The following is a 21,626-nucleotide window of genomic DNA, read 5'->3' on the forward strand; positions in this document are numbered from 1 at the left end:
AACGGAATATTCTCAGAATATTCCTTTAAAAGGAAGTCCAAAGTGCAACACTAGAATAAGGAGGTCCAAACAATAAATTAACTATAAGAAAAAGGGTTTAAACAACAAATCTCTCAAAAGCATCCTACTTAAGAAAGTTTATTAATCGGTTGTCTACGTATGAATTTCATTTGTCCCTTACTTAATTGTTTATACACCCAATTTCAATTGTCCACACAAGAATTTCTTTTGTTGAAGTATTGGTCAACTAGATTTTAGATGATCTCAAGTTCTCAACACTACAAACACTTTCAATTAAGTCACCCCACCATCTCAATCTCAAGTGACACGTGCCTTTCAGCATGGTATGTCCAATAAATTGAAGTAGTTGGGAAATAAATTTCATCTTTTAGTTGACGCCAACCATTCCTGTGGTATTCATACACCCACTTGTAAGGACTGTGTCGAAGTATTTCATTCATTGGACATTCTTAAAGTCCAGTTAAACTAAAACTTAAAATCTAACTACATTATTTATACTATAATAATCTCAAATTCAATAACTTAAGGATTCCGCTTCTTCTGAAGATCGAACTCGAAACCTTCATAGATTTTTAAAGTATATCTCAAATTAATTCTTTGAATTAGCGGCGAGTCTCTCTTGTTTAAAGCCTCTCTTTTTTCACTTGTATTGAGTGGAATGCCAATTACTCTTTAAATAAGATCAAGAATTTAATCACTACTGGATTTTGATAGCTGTGGGGGCACTTCTGGTTGAAGTTATGGGTTCATTGAATCATATCTCAATGTGAATAAGTAGTATATATTCCTAACTCCATTGCAGAGTTTGGAAAAAGGTAAAAACAAAAAAGTCCATTGGAGAGACTGGCCTGATCAGTGTTCAAATTTTACTCTTTCATAAAAGAAGAGCAAATATTTTTGTTAAAAGTGTAGTCATTACAAAACTATCTCCAGTGAGTTTCTTTAAGCATATCACGTGTTTTTCTTTTCTTTTCTTTTCGAGTGACGTGGAACACGCGTAGCTTTTAAACCTATCATGTATGAGTCTAAATCTGATATTATGTTATGTTTGTGGTCAGTCAACTCAAAATCAATTGAAAATAAATAAAAAGGACCTATACATTATATTCTTTGTTACTTTTTTTTTTTTTTTTTGTTAAGAGATATTCTTTGTTACTAGATACCCCTTCCATCTGAGACTATTCTCACACATCAGACAGATGGAATAGCCCATTTAGGCTTTGTAAGAAAGTGTGTGCCCATAACACTTCCCAAACCTAAGTTTGTGAGGTTAATAACATGAAATATTCTGCAAACACCCAATAAGAAAAAGAAAATTTCCACTTGTATTATTATTTTGAGTTATACATTATTAATTATGAGAGAAACTGAGTATCATAGAGATGAATCCCAAATAGATAGCCAACATTGCCTCACTGTTTACTCTCTCAAATAACCAACCTTCTTTTATCTTCTTCATTTTCTTCTTCATGATCTTATTCATATCTCCCAAAGAATTATAAAGCAACCCAAAAAGAAGACACAACCACCATAAAACCAGCAACAAAAACACCAAAACTAGCGCGTGTACCCGAAGATTTCTTCGAACTAGCCGGTGCATCAGCTGTAGCCGGTGCATCGGCTGCATTATTACCTAAAGGAGCATCGGCAGAAGCCGGAACAGGTGAAGGAGGGGAACTCACTTTAGGTGAGTCAGCTGCAACCTCAGAAGGACTATCTGCAGTTGGTGAAGAAGCATCATCTTTTTTTGATGGTGCAGGAGCTTTAGCAGACTTAGGAGGAGGAGATCCTGCTGGAGCCTTAGATGGGCTGGTTGCTGGAGATGGTGCTGTTGCCTTATGTGGTGGTGGTGGTGGAGGTGGTGGAGCATGGGTCGAATTATTATTCGAGTTTTCGATACCGGTTGGGACAATAATAGAACTTATTTGCAATACTGAAATATTGTAAGGTTGAGCCACAATTGACTTAACAAGTTTTGAATCAAGAGATGAACCTTTAACAGCAGACCCGAATGCAACTTCTCCTGAAGTCATGTCTGTAACATTTAAGAACCCTTGTTGGCCAATAGCTAGTCCAGTTGATTGAAACAAAGTTGTAAGAAGAGCTGTCTTATTTGAGAGTTTTTGTAACTTAGAAACATCATAGTAATCTAGAATGACATGAAGACCCATTACTCTTTTAATCACATCTTGTGATTTTCCTGATAATTGTGACATACCCGAATTATCGACAGCAAGAACGGTAATCGTTTCACGTCGATTTATCTCTTGGGCAAGTTGGGTTTGTGTTAGATAGTCATTGAAGGTACTAAAATCAGAGTAGGTTTTGAGCATTTTAGTAATGTCAAAAGCTTTTGATAAAGTGAATAGAAAGAAGAAAGAGAACAAGATAAGAGAAAGTGTAGATTGGGTCTTCATCTTTGCTAATGGATGAATCACAATGAGGATGAATGAGATGTGATCAAGAATATATATGCATAGGTAGAGAGAGGGGAAGAGAGGGAGATAGCACTAAATATGGAAGAGAATGTGTTATTAGCTAGGATGACAATGAAGATAGCTAGGTTGTGCAACTTTTTTGGGTTGATTTTTGTTCAAAGACTGTTGGTGGAATGAGATTTAGTAGGAAGAAATATTGACTTCTTCTAATTCACTAAATTTAGTAGGAGAAAACCATTGGCCTATTTTTGTGGGTCTTGGTAAGTGTTCTAGAAAAAAAAAATGAGAGTTGTGGCTGATTTACAATTTCGGAATAACTAATTTATTTTACAATCCTGATGTTCTGTTCGACACTTATCTCAGATGAATCCCGACTAGAATAAGTGTCGCGCAGAGCTTTCAACAAAAAAAAAATGTCAGGCCGATAGGCATTTTCCTTTATTTTATATAATAGATTTGTCAAATTTTTTTTGTAGCGAATAGATTATCAAGTAGTTTCTCTGCTTTGTTTAGTAATTCGGTATCATAAGTTCTTTAGAGCAGGAGCCAACTGCCTGAGGCCCAACCTAGTATACCACGTTACTCAATTCAGAAAGCACACAATTCATTTTCGAAGTCACTAAAAAAAATTCATGTTTAGTCTACCACTTTCTTTAACCTAATGTGGGTCTCTTGCCCAACCAAAATTTAATTTTTTTAGTGGTTCCATACTTCCATAAGACCTAAAGTGGGCACCTTATTCTTGCCCAAGCCTATGACATGTCTCAGGCATATGAGATGCTTGAAGAGGAAATCAGAGCTCTATGTTGCCATTTTCAAGATCCTAAGAAACCAATCATGTAAGGGATGCAGGTGGTTGTATAGACGCATCTGATTATTGCTTTTGACGCTTCTTCGAAGATAAAATTCAAAAGCCCTCCACGTGTAATTGCGCCATCAAAACCAATTATACTCCATCAAAATCAATTATACAGACACCTTTAGAATTGCCCAAGGGAATGCTCAGTAGACATCCAACTAAATGCCACCCTTTTCTACTGAGTTAGCTTTGGAAGGAAATCTTTAACAATAATTGGTCGTGTCAAACGGGCTGGTTGGACTGGTATGACGTACAAAGTCGGCCCCAAACCAGTCTGGCTCGCCAGAGTCGTATACAGGCCAGTATGGCCTGCCAAAATTGTCTGCAAACCAGTTCGACCCGCCTACACATACAAGGCGGGCTGATCTATGGGACATATTGAAATGTATTCATCCTTTTTTTTTGTTGATACTAATCGTATTCATCCTTGACAAGCCTTTATATTACCATGGATCCGACTAACAACCAAAAGTTGGTGCAGTCCTCGAATTCTTCAAGTCCAAAAAACGAACTGAACTAGGACCACCCAACACATTTGACACCGATACCAATCATAGACGACACATGTGAGAGTTCTCTCTCTGTTTGTCGACTAAAATAAAAAAATTTGAAACTTCTCATTCTTCTAAAGACAAAAAATGTAAGAAGAGGAAGAAAAATAAGAAAACAATTATATAAAGAAAGTTTATTACTATATTAAAGAAAATAAAATCCTAGGTTAGATGAACATGGACCAAAGAAAACATTCTCACGGGGGATGTCGTTAAATACTTTCTTTTTTATCTGTTAGCGCGCGCATAATAAACGTAAACGCTACTTAACTTATTTAACTCCCCTAATTATTTTTCAAATTTTTTCCTCTTTTATCTTCTTCTATAGATCCCAAGCTTCACTCAAATCCTCTCTCTCTCTCTCTCTCTCTACTTTCTCTCTCTAGAAAAACACAGTGAAGCTCCGCAGTAATGGCTCCGACGGATACGGACTTCGATCTCACAGTACGATTTCATTACTGAACTCAAACTAACTTCTTTATCAATCTCTTTCTGTGGCATTTACTGTTCTTTTCTCATTTTAATGGTGTTTTTTTTAACTAAATACTCAATGCAGGCATCTACTCAGTCAAATTTCGGATTAGGGTTAGTACTTCTTCATCTCCTTAAATTTCTAGGTTTACTTTGTGCTTTAGGCATGCGATGAAATTTCTAGGTTTTTTTTTGGTGTGTGTAGGGAATACGCATTTGCTAACACTGAAAACCTAGATCATTGTGCTAAGTATCTGAATCAAACATTAGTTACATTTGGATTTCCTGCTTCTCTTGATCTATTTGCTAATGATCCGGTGAGTTGAGCTCCATTTCCCCTTGATTTGTGCATATTGATTTGAATGATTTTTTGCTGATTTTGATTTGGTCTTTGTGTTGGGTTTTTCGTTGTAGATCTCGATTGCTAGAACCTGTAATTGTCTATATTCACTTCTTCAACAGAGACAACGAGATATTGATTTTAGGGAATCTACAAATGAGCAAAGACAGAGGTGAAAATGAAACCCCTTTTGATTTTATTAGTTTCTTCATTAACTCTAGAAAAGACTTATTACAACAAAATTGGGGGGGGGGGGGGGGGGGGGGGGGGGGGGTATCTCCACGAAGAATACATGAAAAAGGAACAACTTGTATTTTGGTTCAAATTTGAATCCTTCATTGTAGTAACATAGTGACCAAATGTTTTCCTCAACCCAAGAAAATGTTAATGTCTTCTAAGGACTCCAGGGAATTTCTTACAATGTGGAGGTAATGTACCCTAATCTAGACCACTTATTTATTAGAAGAGATTTATTTATTGGCCAATTGGTGGTAAACCTTGCCAGTTGTAGGTATAACGTACTATTTTTGACCTGAAGAAAGTAAAACCGTGAGAAGTATTGTCACTTGGTAATGTGGCTAAATTAGCTTGAGATGAAGCTCTCGCCTCATCGAATTCAACTTGGTATACTGTATACCTGTGTAATGTCGCAGGTCTTGAACTCTACAGACCAATCATCCAAATGTTGGGAGTTAGATTTTCAGTACCACGAATGGTGAATTTGACCATTATCGGCAACAAGGTTGGTCTTCTCGACCCACTTTTGATGCCGGTCTACAAAATCAACCTTTGTCGCATTAGTGCCGTATTTCTACTATTCATGGTGAATTGTTACATCTCTAAAGAACACTTTGTGTTAGAAATATAGTCCCACATTACTTATATCTTTTCTCACTTACACCTTAGTAACACCTTCTTCTTCACTTATGTTGACACTTAGATTACACTCATAATTGTGTTCATTGTCATGCCCCCTCAAGATGATGGGTCGATCAGAACCATTAGCTTGCCTCTAAGATTGAGGAACAAGTCCTTAGCAAGTCCTTTTGTAAACAAATCAGCAGGTTGTTCCAAGGATGGAATATGCCTCATTTCAAGTCGACCAGAAGCCACCAAGTCCCTAACATAATCCACTAACTTGAACAAGGATGGAATATACCCATTTTGGGTATTTACTTTAGATAAGCCACTACCTTCTTTGTTCTTTCTAATGCCAATAAAAATAATATTATACTTGAAGCAACATAGTTGACCTCCGACTGGAGCAGGATATGAACCTTCAATTTGAAAATGCTCGAAACTGAAAATGAAATGAATGTGAAGCTCCCATTTTTATAAGCGTTTTAACTCTTGCGGGCACACAATCTTTTTCTGTTGCATGCTAGATAACGTATTATCCTCATTGTGTAGACTGGTATCTGACATGTCAAGATTAGAAGCCAAAGTTGAGCGGCTTGAGGCACAGTTAGTAGCAAAAGATCGAGAGTTGGCTACAATTACTAGAAAGGTCTGCACTCTGAATTCTGAAGCAAGTGATACAGTGGATTTGACTTATTATGAAAGACACAAATTTGATTTGTTCCATGGATACCAGAGTCATTCTGTAACAACCAGGCTAACGTTTTTTTTGGATGTTTCAAATTTTTATATGATCAGGAAGCTAAAGCTGCCGCAGCCTTCAAGGCCCAAATCGATAAACTACAGCAGGAGCGGGATGAATTTCAAAGGATGGTTATTGGTAATCAGGTTAGGACACTTGGTTCTTTTTTGCTTTGCTCCCCAGATGTAAATCTCCTGACAAGCATTAGTTTTGACATATGCTACTATAAAGCAAGTTCGAACTCAGCAAATACACGAAATGAAGAAAAAAGAGAAGGATTATATAAAGTTGCAGGTAAGCCATGTTGCATTCAATTGCTACATTTGTGTTCCCTTTTTGAGGCGTAGTGTTAATATTACCCCACTACTTACCAGGTGAAAAATGTTTATGTTAAGATTTAATGCAATAACCGTACATTATTTTCTGCAGGAGAGGTTAAATCAAGTATTGATGGAGAAGAAAAAGGAATCAAAGTCAGGAATGGAGATAATGAATCTACTTCAGGTATCCATTGGTCCATTTTTGGGAAGAGTATCTAAAGGGGAAGCGTATAACTGCATCCACCTAACTTGTCCTCTTTTTTGGAACTTGTTAACAGAAAGAAGGGCGTCAACGTGGGACTTGGACTGGAAAGAAAGCTGATAGTGATTTCTCCAAAATGATCGTAAGAAGGATAATTGCATATAACCATCTATTGATGTTTAATGGTTATCTCTTTACTCTAATTTTGCGCGATTGGTAGGTGGATGCTTATGAGGTCAAGAAGCAAGAGCTCATGGCAGAGAATGCTGACTTGAGGGCTTTATTACGATCAATGCAGGTAATTATGATCTTTTGTTGCTTTTTTTATGTACTTTCTGACTTTCTAGTATAGACTGATTGAACGCGAGAAGCTTGTTTGGTTGGTTTTATGGTTTAAAATATCAAATGTTACTGTTTTAAAATTGTAATGGAGACTCATTAATCATTTGATGTTGCTGTAGTCTAATTGAACATGGGACTTTTTTCTTCACAAAGTTTAGAAGTTGTATCTTACTGTGTTACAATTTTTGTCAATCTACATTTATCAGTTCAACACTTGATAGTTATATACTCATTGTCTATATCAGTTGCTTTTTGGCTATGTATCTTTCTTATTAGTGCTTGTGAGAACTTCTACATTACAGTGTGGACTGCGGTTGAGTTCTTGGTTTTTGTATATAGATGGACATGCGTGAGTTCTTGAATGCTCCAAATGGATTATCAAAACAAACTTCCGGTGTCACTGACAAACTTGATGCCAATCCCCCTCAATCTCCGCTGGGTGGTAAGACGGTAATACACAAACTTCTTTTGCTTGACAAGTAATTAATTATTCTTATTTCGTCGTTAGTTCTTTTGTTTCATTTGATTTTTTCTTAACGGTAGATATCGCACTTCAGTCAAAGTTTTATATATTTTCTTTTAAGTTGTTTATGTACTTCCAGGATGTCTTTGACCTGCCATTTCCTATGGCTAGAGATCAAATAGAAGAGAGCCTACGAACGAAAATGTCTTCTATAAAGGTGTGTTGACTTTAAATACACGTTCCAATATTCGTTGCAATTGGTCTGTGTTTTCTGTTAATTCTCTAGGATGCAAGTCAAATTCCTGATGATTGTGTTTTATAATTTCACATTGGACATTTTTAATTGTGAAGGAGCGGATGGTTGAACTACAAGATGCACAAAAAGGAGCAGAGGTTACTTCTGAAGCAACTGAAAGGGAGCTGGAGCTTGAAGCTCAACTTGTCGAGGCCAGGAGCATTATCCTGGAGCAGGTGGTGTTATCTTCTAGTTGTGGAATTAGTTTCGAAAATTGACCATAAAATGCTGTTTCCAAGTACTGGAGATGTTATGTAACATTGATAGTCCTTTTAATAGTTTGTTGTGTGCAACCGTATTTCTTTTTCATTTCACCATTAAGCTTTCTTAGTTTTTTTTATTAACAGTCAATCCCCTGAGTATTGAACTAGTCTTTTTGTCCTCTATCTTATTAGTTTTAGCAACGAAATCTAAAACCTCTTAGAGATGATAATATATATGTAAGAGAGAGGAAGCATCTGAATCAATACGTGGATGAGTGAAGTTGCATATACGTTGGACTACTAAATTGCGGGAAATATATACATGTGTCCGGTTATGCTAACTTACCACCCATATATGTTAACCCTCTGAAATCCATTTTGGCACGAAAATGTCCATTTTAATTGTAATAAGTAACAACTATAAACTTTTCTATTTATGTGCAAGGAACTTTCCTGTTAAAGGTTGCATTGCTACAGTCTGATGTCCGTACTATTATATTATCTTTTAGAAACCACCTATTGGTTGCACCTGAACTCCCATTAACATCTACTATTTAGTTTAACTTTCTTCTTCAATTTTGTTCTCTCTGTCATTCTGATCATGTGGTATTTACATGCAGGCGTCAATAATGTCCAAACATCTCCCAAAATCTGGCAGGCCAAGGTATTGCTTCAAATTTGTTTAAGGTGGTACTTCATTTGCATGAATATTTATTTACGCGAATTCGTTACTCTATGCAGAAGAACGAATGGGCATTTAGATTCTGAGAGAGAATGAATCTTCGAGAACCAGCTAAGGTATCCTTTATTTACTTTAGTTCTACTTGTTTCCTTTTCTGTCTTCTCATCTTTAAGTTATATAATTCTGAAATTTTGCTGCAACTATTTTGTTGTTTTAACTTATTATTTGATTACCCATCAACTCCCATTGCTCATAAACTTATTTGCTTCCCCGATACCATAGATAGTTTGAAATGAGTTGATTTCGTTTCAGAACGTTTGTTTTTGTTTGACTTGTGATGTATGTACAAACACCGCCTTTTAGTAGTATGTATTTTACTAAAACCATTATGTGCAAGTACTCGCGAGTACATCCAAAGTTCCATACGATACCCACTAAAGCGACTTCAGGTATCTGAACGACTAGTTCAAGTTTCCAAAACAAGTGTCGAAGTATCTCACACCAAAAATAATGCTAAAAAAGAGTACCCATGTTTGGTATGTTACACATTATTGAACTATGCCCTTAGTTTGCTTTTGCTGACAGCTCATAGAAATGCATTAATACAACCTTCATAAAAGCTTTCGATCTCGACAAATTCCTCAAATATTTAACCTAATTATGATCTGCAGCTCTTTTTGAACCCTTTATTAAATAAGTTCATTATCGAATCATCTGAAACGGAAACTGTTCTATTATCATCAATGGTATAGTTCTAATAAACTATTTGTTTTGCTGTGTTTCAGGAAGTCTAGAAACACCAGATCAGATGGTTTGAATCCGACAACATAACTTGTGTAAACTTTGTAAACATGTTCCGAATGGTAGTTAGTATCCAGGCTTAGACCTTAGTGATACAGGTAGTTATCAGGAATTGTTTATCATGAGAACTTCTCTTAATACTAAGAGTATCTTATACTTTGTACCAGAGATTCAGTTTATGTATTTTTACCTTCTCTATCTCTAGTGTTTATCGGGTTATAAATTGTACTCAGAGCTGACTTGTTCTTTCTATTATCGTACTACACTGTTTCGTTTTCTTTGAATATTTTTTCACTCGTTGGATCTGATTGGCTCTATGAGCTCTTCTTTGAGTGGGAGAGTATTGAAATTTATTTGGAGTTACTATTTATCTTCGAACAAATCAGATTCTCTGTATTGAAAGTCCGAGAAATGGATTTCGGTACGCTGATTACACGTGGATGGGTCTGTGATGTTTTATCGCTTTAAATTAAAATTGTCGGGTTTTGCAATCAAATCAATAACTTGCAATGTGAAAAGAAATAAAGTATAATAATGAAGTACTAATGAATCAAGACAGTACATACAATTTGCTGTAAATATGGAAAGGTCACTTAGTTTCATTAGGTTACTTGATTGTCTTTGTTTACTTTATGAAATCAACTTTGCTTGATACACAAAATCAAATATATGAAGTAATTAATAATCTATGACTCATTTCTTAGCGATAATTGGTGTTAAAGCAAGCAATAACGAACAATGTTAAATGGAAATATATGATTCTACCGTCATTAAAGAAGTTGAGTTACAGAGAACTTATTTATTTACTAGTACTAATATGAAATCAATTTGATCAATAGATTGACCTCTTTAAGATAGGTAGTCAAGCAGATACCCTATATATATATATACACAGTATATTGCAATAATACTTGATCACAGGGCCTAACTTGTCTAATCTTTCAACGTGTTAATAATATTGTCTGTTTTGTCACTTCAATGACCCACAAACACAAAACTCCTAATAATACCCACTATATGGGTTTCTAAATTTAACATCAATGCGGGTTGGGATAGCCTGACCACCCTAACCCATGCTCATGAGTGACCTTAAAACAAATTAAAAAGTAAACGAGTCTTTCGGGTCTGGTTACTGCACATGTAGGAGTCGCCCGTTGTAAACTTAGCTCACTTGTTGAAGTTACCTTCCATTTGCCAATTAATTTAAAAAACCCCATGAATTTGACCCGAATCACCTTTTTGGTGCCGAAAGCAATGGATATTGCTCCCTAATATCATGTCACTCTCCTCTAAAGTATGATAACTCAAACCCTTTAAATTTCAAGTCATTCTACGACTAAAAATTCATTCGTCAATCAATCATCAATCATCAATCATCAACCAGAAAAAGCAAAATAAGTATTTCGTAACTCAGAAAAGTGTTGGAATAATTTTGAGCAAAATGGAGTGCAAAGATGTTATTTACGTCGAAAACTCAATTGAAAAGAAGAAAAGTTGCAATATGTCTTCATTACTACAAGGAGATGATATTTTCACTAACAAACTTCTTACTAGAGATTCATCACTTGGTCTTTCTTCTCATATCTACTATGGATCTTCACAAGGTATACCATTCAAATGGGAGTTGGCTCCAGGGACACCGATAAACCCTAGAACCCATGATCCACTTCCGCCTCTTAGTCCTCCACCGAGTGCCATGGTTGGTCTATTTCCTCCCCAGCCATGTACTCAGGAAACTAAGGGCTCGTCGTGGTCAAGGGTGTTATTTTGGAAGAAGAGTAAAAGAAGTAAAATGGGTGGAAACAACCTCGATAAGATGGGCTCGGGTCGGGTTGAGTTTTGGAGCTCTGAGACAGAAGGTGATTCAATGTCTTCGCCTTGTCATTCAAAGTCATCATCCTCGTCTTTTTCCTTTGATGGTTCTTCTTCTAGTTCTTCCTCTCGATCTCCAAAAACAATAAACTTTCGTAGGAAGGAAAAGGCCGATAGACTTGATGATTCAGGGTTTACTTGTCGACCTTGGAATTTTATTGAGGTTGTGGTCCGTGCTTCTACAGGGACGGCTAAGATTTAGAAAAAGTACTGCACTGGTGAGATTTGTGGATGAAACTTATTACGTGTTGCAAAAACCAAACTGTTTTCTTATATAGATATGGGATGAATGGGCAAATTTGTAGATGGCTTTAACATATTCAACTCATTAGCAACTTAATTTAGAAGATTAGTTATTTGTTCTATTTTATTTCCATGCTTGTAAACTGTTCATATTGGCAATATTCCTATATGTATAGAGTAACTTGTATGTATTATGAATTTTAAGTCATGATATGATTGATCTTGTTCTTTTTTAATGACCTCAATTTCATAACATAGGACTATTGTGGATTTTCATCTGATACAGCTAAAGTGCGAGCACTCTTCTGTATTCGGTGAACGACTAAAACTATAGATCATACAATAAGGGTACAACAGTTATATCATTAAATAAATTTTTGCATAAATTATTTCCAAGAGAGTTTAAAATATCAAAAACAACTAATTAGGTGACATAGTGATCCCCAAATTCTTATTAATTTGTTTTCCTCAATCAGTGGAGGGATCTTATTTTGGAACTGCTATAGAGTCACAACCCTCTTCACAGTTTACAAGATATCAATCATCTTTTTTAAATTTGAATCTTTTAAAGTTTTGAGATTTGGAATTTTGAGTTTTGAGATTGAGAATTTTATTCTAATTTGCAAATACATTAGAAATTTGTTAAAACGGAAGAACTCATGACTATAGACTCTGGAATCCTCTCCATATTTGAGTAATTTGAAATTCTTCGTATAATATGAAACTACTAATAGTACATAATCTCTTATAAGGGGGCACTCTTCTTTGTTGCCATCAGATATGGAATTGGTTACCATCTTCATTATGTAAAACAATTTTTTTTCTTCTAATTGTCCTATATGTCAAGTCTCAATTGAGTTTCCTTTTTTAGAAGATCTTTAATGGGACATTCTAGAAAAACTCGAAAAATTTTAATTGTCAAGTGTCAAAGAAGATTTTCTTTTCGAGTGGCAAAATAGAGACACTCCAAATATTTTGTGTCTCCAACAGAGATCTTTAAAATAACTCTATTTGTTACGTACTTGGACTGGACCTATTCCGTGTCGGGCTTGAACAACACGGTTGAGCCCGTCTGAGGTCCGCGAGAAATGCCAAGAGCAAAGGCTGGCATGAGTCATCAAGTAATTTTTATCTACTAATCACCCCCTTTTCAGAAATCTTAACCACCCCAATTAGCTACCCCTCCCTAAGCATACATAAAAGAAAAGATCTCATCACCCATTTTGGGAATGTATAAATGTTCCCTTAATTCTTGCAGTATAACATGTGTAGAAAGAGAAACGAACTCTCTTCTTCATCCTCTAAATCTTTGTAGCAAATAAATGCTCCCTTCACTCTACATTTTGCATAGAAGTCAGTTTTATTTGGTCATAGCTATAATCCAAGGTATGGGGTTAGTTTTATTTCATCAAATTATTCTCATTTTTGTTTCATTTGGTCATTACTTAATCTTTCTCTGTTTGTTTAAATGCAGAAAACTCATCATTTACAAAGACTTGTATAAAAAAAAATGCGCCAATTATATCTAAGAACAAGAAGCCTAAAACGACTATTCTCATTTTCAAAGGAAGATCATAACAACAATGTTCATGAAAATGAAAACAAAAAAGAACCCATACCCTTAATTTTACCACAAACAGATCAATCTCAAAAACCCACTTGGAAATGCTTCTCATTTGAAGAAATCTTTACTGCAACTAAGGGTTTCAATATAGGTTTCTTTCTTTCCTTCTTACAAAAAATGAACTAAATTAGAGTTTTTTTTTTAATCTGATTTTTGAATTTGAATGAATGGGGTTTTCAGATAATTTGGTTGGAAGAGGTGGGTATGCTGAAGTTTACAGAGGAGAATTGAAAAATGGACAAATAATTGCAGTCAAAAGATTAACAAAAGATTCAAGTGATGAAAGAAAAGAGAAAGAATTTTTAACAGAACTTGGAACAATTGTTCATGTTAATCATCCAAATATATCTTCATTTTTGGGTTGTTGTATTGATAATGGACTTCATTTAATCTTTGAATTCTCACTTCATGGATCAGTTGCTTCTCTTCTTCATGGTAATAATTTCATCAACTTTAAAATTCAGATCAAAATCAAGAAACCCCTTTAAAAGAAAAGAAATGGAGTTATGATTTTGATTATATCTTGTGATTTTGCAGATGAGAATTCACCATTAATGAGTTGGAAAGTAAGGTATAAAATTGCAGTTGGAACAGCAAGAGGACTCAACTATTTACATAAAGGTTGTCAAAGAAGGATTATTCATAGAGATATTAAGACCTCCAATGTTCTCTTGACTGCAGATTATGAGCCTAAGGTATTGAGCCTACTTCATCCCTTTTGTTTTGTTTTGTAAAGAACACAATTTTACACAATTATACGGCGATCACATATTTCGGTAAGGCAGAATGAGGAATTTCTACATGAGGTGGTTGATTTATATAGGCTATAATGAGCCAATGATGGTTAGATCGACCCAATTATTCGGAACAAAAAGTTACGTATTAGAGTACCATTCTGAACATAACCATTAGTAGGCTAGCCTAAGCTACTATATGGGCTAAACTATAGACGCTCATCCGCGGCTTCTAGGGTGTCAGCCCAGGTTAGGCGTCGTGTGAGGCTCGTTTATGGGGTTACGAGGACTATACCTAGTGTGAATAGTCCCACATTGGCTAAGGGAGGGTTATAGTAAAGGATGCTAAAATACCCAAAACTGATGTACAATGGTAGTTAATTCCATAATACATATTAAGTATAATGTGTTTGTTCAAATGTGTTAGATTTCGGATTTCGGGCTAGCAAAATGGCTTCCATCTCAATGGACTCATCACTCTATTGTTCCAATTGAAGGTACATTTGGGTATGTAATTTTAGTCCTTCCCACTTTTAAATTGAACTTCATTTCTCATCCTAAAAAACAAAAACCTCTCAATTTGATTTTGATTTGTATATTTCACAAGATGCTTGGCCCCTGAATATTTCATGCATGGAATTGTTGACGAGAAGACTGATGTTTTCGCTTACGGAATCTTTCTCTTAGAAATCATTTCCGGAAGAAAACCTGTCGATGGATCTCACCAAAGCTTACTCAACTGGGTAATGTTTCTCCTTCACTACAAAATAGACCGGCATTAGTTACGGACTGCGGCCGTAGCAGTTGCCCAAATATCCGTAGCAAGAGACATTTTGCTACGACATTGTCCTCGTAACTAATATTGCCGTCACAAAAGGTTTTAGCTACGAACTTTTTGCTACGCTTATTGTCCATACCTACTGCTTGAAGGTATTTGCTATGGATTTTGGCGTAACTAAAAGGTTCAAAAAGTATGACCATTGATCATTTATTAGTGATGGAATTGTCCGTAGCAAAAAGTCTTGCACCTTTAAAATCTTTAATGCCGTAAAAGTTCATTAATAATGACCATGTTCAACTTGTAGCTACTGTGAAACCTGCATCAATTCGTATATACATATATAACCAAACTGCATATATAATAAGATATGCCAATAATCTGTTTCGTCAATTCATTCATTAAAAATCATTTGTACATAAAAGAAACTCTTGGCACTTTTACATTCATCAAATTGAGTTAACCAAAATATAAACGTAATACATCGAGTGAACAATCTAAACTAACCCATGTTTATATATTTAACAGTTTAACGTAATATGTATTAACAAAAAGAATCTAGTATGAGGGTTCGCTTCTCCAACTTTTCCTGTAACAAGAGATACAAAATATCATTACAATTAAATGAAAAACAATGGTACTTCAAATAAAATCAAGAACATAATCACATTTTTCATTCAAATATAATTCATGATTTAAAGAAATGCTAACAAAAAACCTATTAAATTCATATTTTAACTACTTATCTTCTCTTTTTCCTAGGAAATGCCTATCTAACACAACCGTAAGGGAACCCATCAAGATCCCATAAAGTACAAACAACAAATAGATTTATTTAGAAAGTCTTGAGTAAGACATCCTAACCATAGTTACAAGATCCACCAAGCAGCATCTAAATGTAAGCAAACTAAGGAGTAAATGAATGTGCAAAGTTAAAATACAAGTATGCTAAAATTGACTCATTCATTTGCAGTTCAAGCCCTATAGTTTACCTCAAGGCTTTATGTTAAACATCCTATAAACATTTTAAGAATTTGTAAACATCCATAACAAACAAGAAGTACTATTGGGATCCTGAGGTTTTTCATTTTACGACAAAAAGAATATGTTTGAATGTTAAGCACTTTACCTTGTATCTGTTGGCTAAACTTTGCGACGTCTGATGGGCGTGCATCTACGCTTAGAACAACTTTCTCTCCTGGCTGCACATATAAACCCTTGGTAAACAAGATCATAACAATGAATCTCAAAGTGAAAAGCTGAAGTATAACAGAAAGCCAGAATAAACAATGCACAAACAAGTTTGGAGAAAACTACCATGAACCAGGGACTGTCAAGACCAAAGAAGGCACAAAATTTATATAGAAGAACAAACACCATACGATGCAAATAACTGTGAATCCCCTTTGACCATTCCCAAGTTAAATGCCCATATCTCTTCGTCAATCAGAAGAATCAATCATCATTAGTGATTCATAAATACCTTAGTTTTACTAATCACAAAGAACAATACTAAATTCCTTAAGAGTTCACCAAAAACTGCAAGGGGAGAAATGTAATGAAACAAACCTAACTATGTCTAAAGTTTAACAAAATTGGCTCCTTAGTTCATATCCAAGTTTCTCTACGATATTTTTCATACATTGGAATTCACTTGGGAGATCCTGCAAGAGCCTGCCATTTGTGTAGGTTTTTTACTAAAGAATAGTAGAGATAAGCTGAATAATGAATTAATGAGACCTTACTCCATTCTCGTTTTCCCTTAAGGCAGGTATCCATCAGCTTCTTGATTGCACACTCCCCTGCACTAACAAATAGTGAAACTTACAAAAATAAATCGCACAAACAATAAAGGTCAGATTGAGAACCATGAACAATAACAACTAAAACACAAAGAATACAACCAACATCATTTGTTTAGTCTTTTTAGTTCTTACGGTGTTCAATTCAGAGAAGTTGAGGCAAGAATAACAACAAAGAGGACAAATCTACTTGATGTAGAATTACTCTTCAACTAAATGGTCTTCTGCGCAATTAACACAAAACCTATAAGCTCTCATTCTTTGTTCACCGAGTAAAAAAATAATATTTTCACTCAGTCAAGATGTATCTACCTCACACTACTGTCTTGCCATTTGATCCAAAAGGTTCTAGCTAATGCACAGTCTTCACTTCAATTTGTATGAATAGACTTCGCTAAATTAATTCAACTAATGTTCGACCCAAGCTCACTAAATCAAAATACATTTTCCTACCACCATTTCGACCCATAATTTCTTAATACACATTATGGTATTATTCCATTACGTTTGTGAACACTATATTGATTTCTAAATTTCAACCCAAAATCCACAACCCATCTATCTATAACTAGTTTTCTCGACATTTCGACTTGAATATTCTACTTGTTGCAATTTGATGTTCACTATTCTATTCAATCATTCAAGCACTAGTTACTACCCTCAATAGTTAAGCCTTGTGTACCAATATCAAGTCCTCCAGAAGTTCAAACTAAAACAAAAAAAATACAAAATTAAGATAGAAACTATTAATCAATAGCAACAAATTAAAGTGATAATGCATCAAATAAAACTCAATCATTAGATCTAAAATGTAAATCTCTAATATTCTTGTACTCAAATCAGTAAGTATCTCAAATATTCATACCTGGTAATAAAAAATAAGGGGATGTTATAGATGTTGTGATGTTCAAAATAACAATGAAAACAAAACCCTCGATCTAGATCTAAGCAGTAAGAACAACAACGCCATCAACTTCTTTAAACATCTTCTCAGCAGTTTTGGAAATCAGTTTAGTTTTGACAAAACCCTAGATCTAGATCAAATCAGTAAGAAACACAAGAAAAGAAAAACGTTTTGACCTTACCTTTGAAGAATCTCTTGATTTTTCTCCGCTCTAACTCTCTCTCTTCCCGGTAGAACTTTCTTTCTCTTCCCGCTCGAACTCTCTCTCCCTTTCTGCTAGAACTCTCCCTTTTACTTCCTGTTAGACTCTCTCTGAAAACTTCTCTTGGCCAATAAAATAAAAACTTCTCGCGCCCAAATCTTCCCCAAAATTTCGCCTTTTCTTTCCCGCGAGCACCTTAAATTTCTCGTCGAATTTTTTGGCGCCCGAATTTAATCAAAATTTGCTACTATTTTGACCCATTAACTACGAATTGTTCGTAACAAATGGCCACCATTTGCTATGCCCAGAAAGCCGTAGCCAAAAGGCATATTCCAATTTGTTGAAAATTTATGTGAGTGACACACTTGCTACAGACCATGCGTAGCAAGTGCACAAAAATTTTGTAGCTATTGGCCGTCATTTGCTACGTCCCACAAAAATCCATAACAAAATGGTGACTAATAGCTACGGCATGCGTTGTCCGTAACAAAAAGAGCGTAGCTAAAACCCGTCTGTTTTGTAGTGCTTGTTTCTTTAGAATAGTAGAAGCATTCTTGAATTAAGAACTAGGGAAGCTAACAATAACTGTAATTAATCTAAACAGGCAAAACCATTATTGAGTGAAGGGGAAGCAGAAAAGCTAATAGATCCAAAACTTGGTTGTGACTATGATATTATACAATTGAATCGAATGGCCTTCACAGCATTGCTTTGTACACGGGCGTCTCCCTCTTGGCGTCCTACCATGACCCAGGTACTTTTGTATTTCCTCGAAGTGACGTTTTTATTTTATTTTATTTTATTGTTTGATTTCGATCTTTGTTTCATTAAATAAAGGCAATTGGTGTCTAGTTTTCTTAATTTTACCCATAATTTACAGAGATATTAGGTAACCACCTCAATTGATTTTAGCTGATGAACAACCCTTGGAGATAGACTACTCAAACTAGATAAATATCATACAAATTTAGCTTATTCTTCCTTAGTTGTTTACCAGATAAAAGACTATTTTAAGCATCTAAAATGACATCTACATTCTATTATATTTTTTTCATAATTTTGCTAATATAATTCGATAATGTCATCTTGAATTTGTCAATGAGACGGTGATTTGTTTTTACTGACTTTATCCACCACATCGTTTTCATGGCCTAGTCTCTCAAATTGGATTTTCTTGTCTTGTTTATTTTGGTAGGGCGGGGTTCTGATCATTTTCTTTTTTATTGAATAATCTTCTAATAGTTAAGCCACTAGTCACGTCCACCAAACCTATCTCAAAAAATGTGAAAAATATATGAAAACAAAGCAAAATCTAGTAAACAACCCTAAAATGACCCTTAAAATGAGAGCAAACCGGGCCCAAATTCAAATAAGTTTTGTAGTTGTGTTTGGGGTTTAAGTGATGCTTTAAAGTTGAAAATTGCAGGTATTGGAGATAATGGTAGATGGAGAAATGATAAAAGAGAATTGGACAATGCCTGAGGAAGAAGATGATGAATTTTGTGGTTTTGAGGATCTAGAATGTGAATTCGATAGTCCATTTTCAACTTCACCTCTTGATTCGATATCTACGAATAGTTCTTAGTTCAAAGAGTTAATTATGTAAAACAAGTACGTATTATCATGTTATATTGATGAACCAAAATTGTTCACATTTGAACCTAGTGGTCTGTGGTTATGATCAAATTAAATTGGTTACATAAATTGCAACATGATTTATAAAGTAGAATAATTATACATAAACACACTAGTGAGACATTCTTCAAATATTAATCAAAAACTTCTAAAATAAAAATCTAAGTAATTTAACATGCATATATATATATCTATTATATATATCTATTATATTAAAACAGCTCAGTTAGTTACTCAGGAGATAAGTCTGGCCGTTTATTCTTTACGTGGTTTTTGCATCTGACGGACGAAGATATCCCAAAATATATACGGTTTAAATGTTTGAGTAATTAAGAACCCTATTAGAGGTTAATTTAGTCATTTACCGAACTGCTCCTATTTTATCTCCCATCATCTCTCATTTCTTCCACGATTTACAATTGTTATGTAATTCCTCGATTGTTATGTGAGGAAATCGTGGGATGGTTGTGTTCCTTGATTGTTAGTTAAAAACTACCCACTAAAATCTCTCTATCTCTCCTCCCACTAGCATCCCCCATTACACCCACGTACTTCCTCATAAATTAGTCTTCTCAACTTCTCTTTGACTCTCAAGTAAACACAATAATATCCAAAAGTCTCCACCAACTCAAGATCTTAGTTCAACAAAAAAAGAAACTCAAGATCTTAGTTATGTAATTTTTTTTATTGTTTGAAATTTGTGTTGTGGCAAACTTAATGTGATTCCTAATTTTCTATTGTTTGAAATTTGTGTTGTTGCAAAATGTGATTCCTAATGTCAACTTCTTTACCTTTTCTGTTTCTAATTTCTGATTTCAAGTTCTATTTTTCTATTTGTAAGTTTAAGTTTTTTACCTTTTTTACCCCAAAAGTCTCATCTGAAGAATTAACTATAATTTTTTTTTCTTTTATTTGTTTGCAGGTTTTCATCAACCATATGGATGTAAGTACATTTTCATTTTACTTATGGCAGATGTGTCCATGTTGATTTGTATTATCCCTGTTGTTTTTTTATTTTCTTATCTTACTTATCTTTGTAGATTTGATTAGTGTCTACCTGAAATTTAAATTGATTCTTTTAAACAAATTCCAGATTGAAGAGTATTAATTTGATTTTTTTTTTTTTGAAAAAGTAGACAGGAGAAACACTGAAAGGTAGTGAGAAAGATAAGAAGGAACGGGGGAGAAAAGATAGACGTCTTTGATTGTAAAAGAAAATTTGTAGTTGTAAATCTTGAGGTTGTAAAAGCACGTTTTGGTTTACTAATATATAAAATGATTTTTGTATTTCTTTTCAACTTCATTATTTGTTAATGTATTTTTACGATAAAATACGTTACTAAATGTGTTTGGAGAAAATATTGAGAAGATGTTGATGAGTTTAATGTATTTGTTTTTTTATGGAAAAAAAAAATTGTTTGTGTTATATGTTGAAGAGTTTAATCATATGAAGTCCGGTGGTTTATTCTTTTTTTTTTTCATTCTCTCCTTAGTCTTTTCTGCATAAATGTTTATAGTTTTTTCTTTCTCTCTTTAGTAGTTACTAATTCTTTTATGTATACATGTTGATGAGTTTAATGTATTTGTTTGTGTTATACGTTGAAGAGTTTAATCATATGAAGTCCGATGGTTTATTGTACTTTTTCTTTCTGTTTAGTAGTTACTAATTCTTTTCTGCATAAATGTTATGAGTTTAATGTATTTATTTTTTCTATGGCAATAATATTGTATTTGTTTTTTCTATGGCAATAATGTATTTGTGTGTGTTAATGTTGAAGAGTTTAATCACATTAAGTTCTATGGTTCTTTCAAAAAAAAAGTTCCATGGTTTATAATTTTTCTTTCTCTCTTGGGTGTTTTTTTTCCAGTTTCTCATCAATCTTTCAAATTTTAGACAAACCTAAAAACAATTCCTTTGCATTTAGAATGTAAAAAAGTGAAACCCCGTCGTATTGGTTAGATTAACACAAACCAAATCAAACTGACGACACCAATGTATAATTAACTAGGTTCCCACCGCGCGGTAGATCCCTTTTGGCTAACGCCGTCGAGATAGAATGTGGTGAGACAATTTATTTATCGAGTCGACTACATCTAAGCGGTGCACGTATATCGGGTCAATGCATATACCAAAATGTCCATACATCATAAAATTCATTTTTAGGACATCTAGGATCACAAAGAGACTTGTAATTTGCATAGAATATGTGAATTAAAGGTCTCTGTATGATGGTATATGGCGTG

At 34.5% G+C, this 21,626-nt stretch overlaps 4 protein-coding genes across 4 annotated transcripts; 2 read left to right on the forward strand and 2 right to left on the reverse strand.

Moving 5' to 3' along the window:
- Positions 1 to 1,323: 1,323 nt before the first annotated feature.
- On the reverse strand, positions 1,324 to 2,610 carry LOC147564317 (fasciclin-like arabinogalactan protein 14). Its single transcript, XM_086644993.1, has one exon. It carries the CDS (start codon positions 2,436 to 2,438, stop codon positions 1,518 to 1,520), a length of 921 nt encoding a protein of 306 aa, XP_086501119.1. The 5' UTR covers positions 2,439 to 2,610; the 3' UTR covers positions 1,324 to 1,517.
- A 1,411-nt stretch (positions 2,611 to 4,021) lies between these two features.
- On the forward strand, positions 4,022 to 9,820 carry LOC147564318 (Afadin/alpha-actinin-binding protein). Its single transcript, XM_086645002.1, has 16 exons — positions 4,022 to 4,313; positions 4,426 to 4,454; positions 4,546 to 4,657; positions 4,755 to 4,852; positions 6,091 to 6,187; positions 6,337 to 6,426; positions 6,512 to 6,574; positions 6,710 to 6,784; positions 6,879 to 6,944; positions 7,023 to 7,100; positions 7,484 to 7,594; positions 7,747 to 7,824; positions 7,959 to 8,078; positions 8,726 to 8,769; positions 8,847 to 8,903; positions 9,573 to 9,820. The coding sequence occupies exons 1-15, from the start codon at positions 4,281 to 4,283 to the stop codon at positions 8,881 to 8,883; spliced, it is 1,131 nt and encodes a 376-aa protein (XP_086501128.1). The 5' UTR covers positions 4,022 to 4,280; the 3' UTR covers positions 8,884 to 8,903; positions 9,573 to 9,820.
- Positions 9,821 to 12,928: 3,108 nt separating this feature from the next.
- Positions 12,929 to 19,470, forward strand: LOC147564319 (putative receptor-like serine/threonine-protein kinase At5g57670). Its single transcript, XM_086644994.1, has 8 exons — positions 12,929 to 13,089; positions 13,178 to 13,418; positions 13,508 to 13,762; positions 13,865 to 14,022; positions 14,489 to 14,568; positions 14,669 to 14,804; positions 18,352 to 18,501; positions 19,174 to 19,470. The coding sequence occupies exons 2-8, from the start codon at positions 13,214 to 13,216 to the stop codon at positions 19,330 to 19,332; spliced, it is 1,143 nt and encodes a 380-aa protein (XP_086501120.1). The 5' UTR covers positions 12,929 to 13,089; positions 13,178 to 13,213; the 3' UTR covers positions 19,333 to 19,470.
- LOC147564320 (uncharacterized) lies at positions 15,211 to 18,168 on the reverse strand. The gene is made up of 5 exons (XM_086646767.1): positions 18,124 to 18,168; positions 17,727 to 17,922; positions 16,580 to 16,641; positions 15,969 to 16,041; positions 15,211 to 15,428 (listed from the first exon to the last, which is right to left on the reverse strand). The coding sequence occupies exons 1-5, from the start codon at positions 18,166 to 18,168 to the stop codon at positions 15,361 to 15,363; spliced, it is 444 nt and encodes a 147-aa protein (XP_086502893.1). The 3' UTR covers positions 15,211 to 15,360.
- Positions 19,471 to 21,626: the final 2,156 nt, after the last annotated feature.

The sequence above is a fragment of the Eschscholzia californica genome, unplaced genomic scaffold, assembly GCF_041429995.1.
Source record: "Eschscholzia californica isolate CP2 unplaced genomic scaffold, dmEscCali1.0.p SCAF_1, whole genome shotgun sequence".
NCBI lineage: Eukaryota > Viridiplantae > Streptophyta > Magnoliopsida > Ranunculales > Papaveraceae > Eschscholzia > Eschscholzia californica.

Coding starts and splice junctions, on each gene's coding strand:
- LOC147564318 (XM_086645002.1), top strand. CDS start 4,281: ATGGCTCCGACGGATACGGACTTCGATCTCACA. Junction 6,427..6,511: donor GGATGGTTATTGGTAATCAG/GTTAGGACACTT, acceptor GCTACTATAAAG/CAAGTTCGAACTCAGCAAAT. Junction 7,595..7,746: donor CTCCGCTGGGTGGTAAGACG/GTAATACACAAA, acceptor ATGTACTTCCAG/GATGTCTTTGACCTGCCATT.
- LOC147564320 (XM_086646767.1), bottom strand. CDS start 18,168: ATGACGGCCAATAGCTACAAAATTTTTGTGCACTTGCTACGCATG. Junction 16,642..17,726: donor AATCAAGAGATTCTTCAAAG/GTAAGGTCAAAA, acceptor TTGTTAGTGCAG/GGGAGTGTGCAATCAAGAAG. Junction 15,429..15,968: donor GTTTAGCCAACAGATACAAG/GTAAAGTGCTTA, acceptor CTCTTGTTACAG/GAAAAGTTGGAGAAGCGAAC.
- LOC147564319 (XM_086644994.1), top strand. CDS start 13,214: ATGCGCCAATTATATCTAAGAACAAGAAGCCTAAAACGACTATTCTCA. Junction 13,763..13,864: donor AGTTGCTTCTCTTCTTCATG/GTAATAATTTCA, acceptor GTGATTTTGCAG/ATGAGAATTCACCATTAATG. Junction 14,569..14,668: donor CCAATTGAAGGTACATTTGG/GTATGTAATTTT, acceptor ATATTTCACAAG/ATGCTTGGCCCCTGAATATT.
- LOC147564317 (XM_086644993.1), bottom strand. CDS start 2,438: ATGAAGACCCAATCTACACTTTCTCTTATCTTGTTCTCTTTCTTCTTT.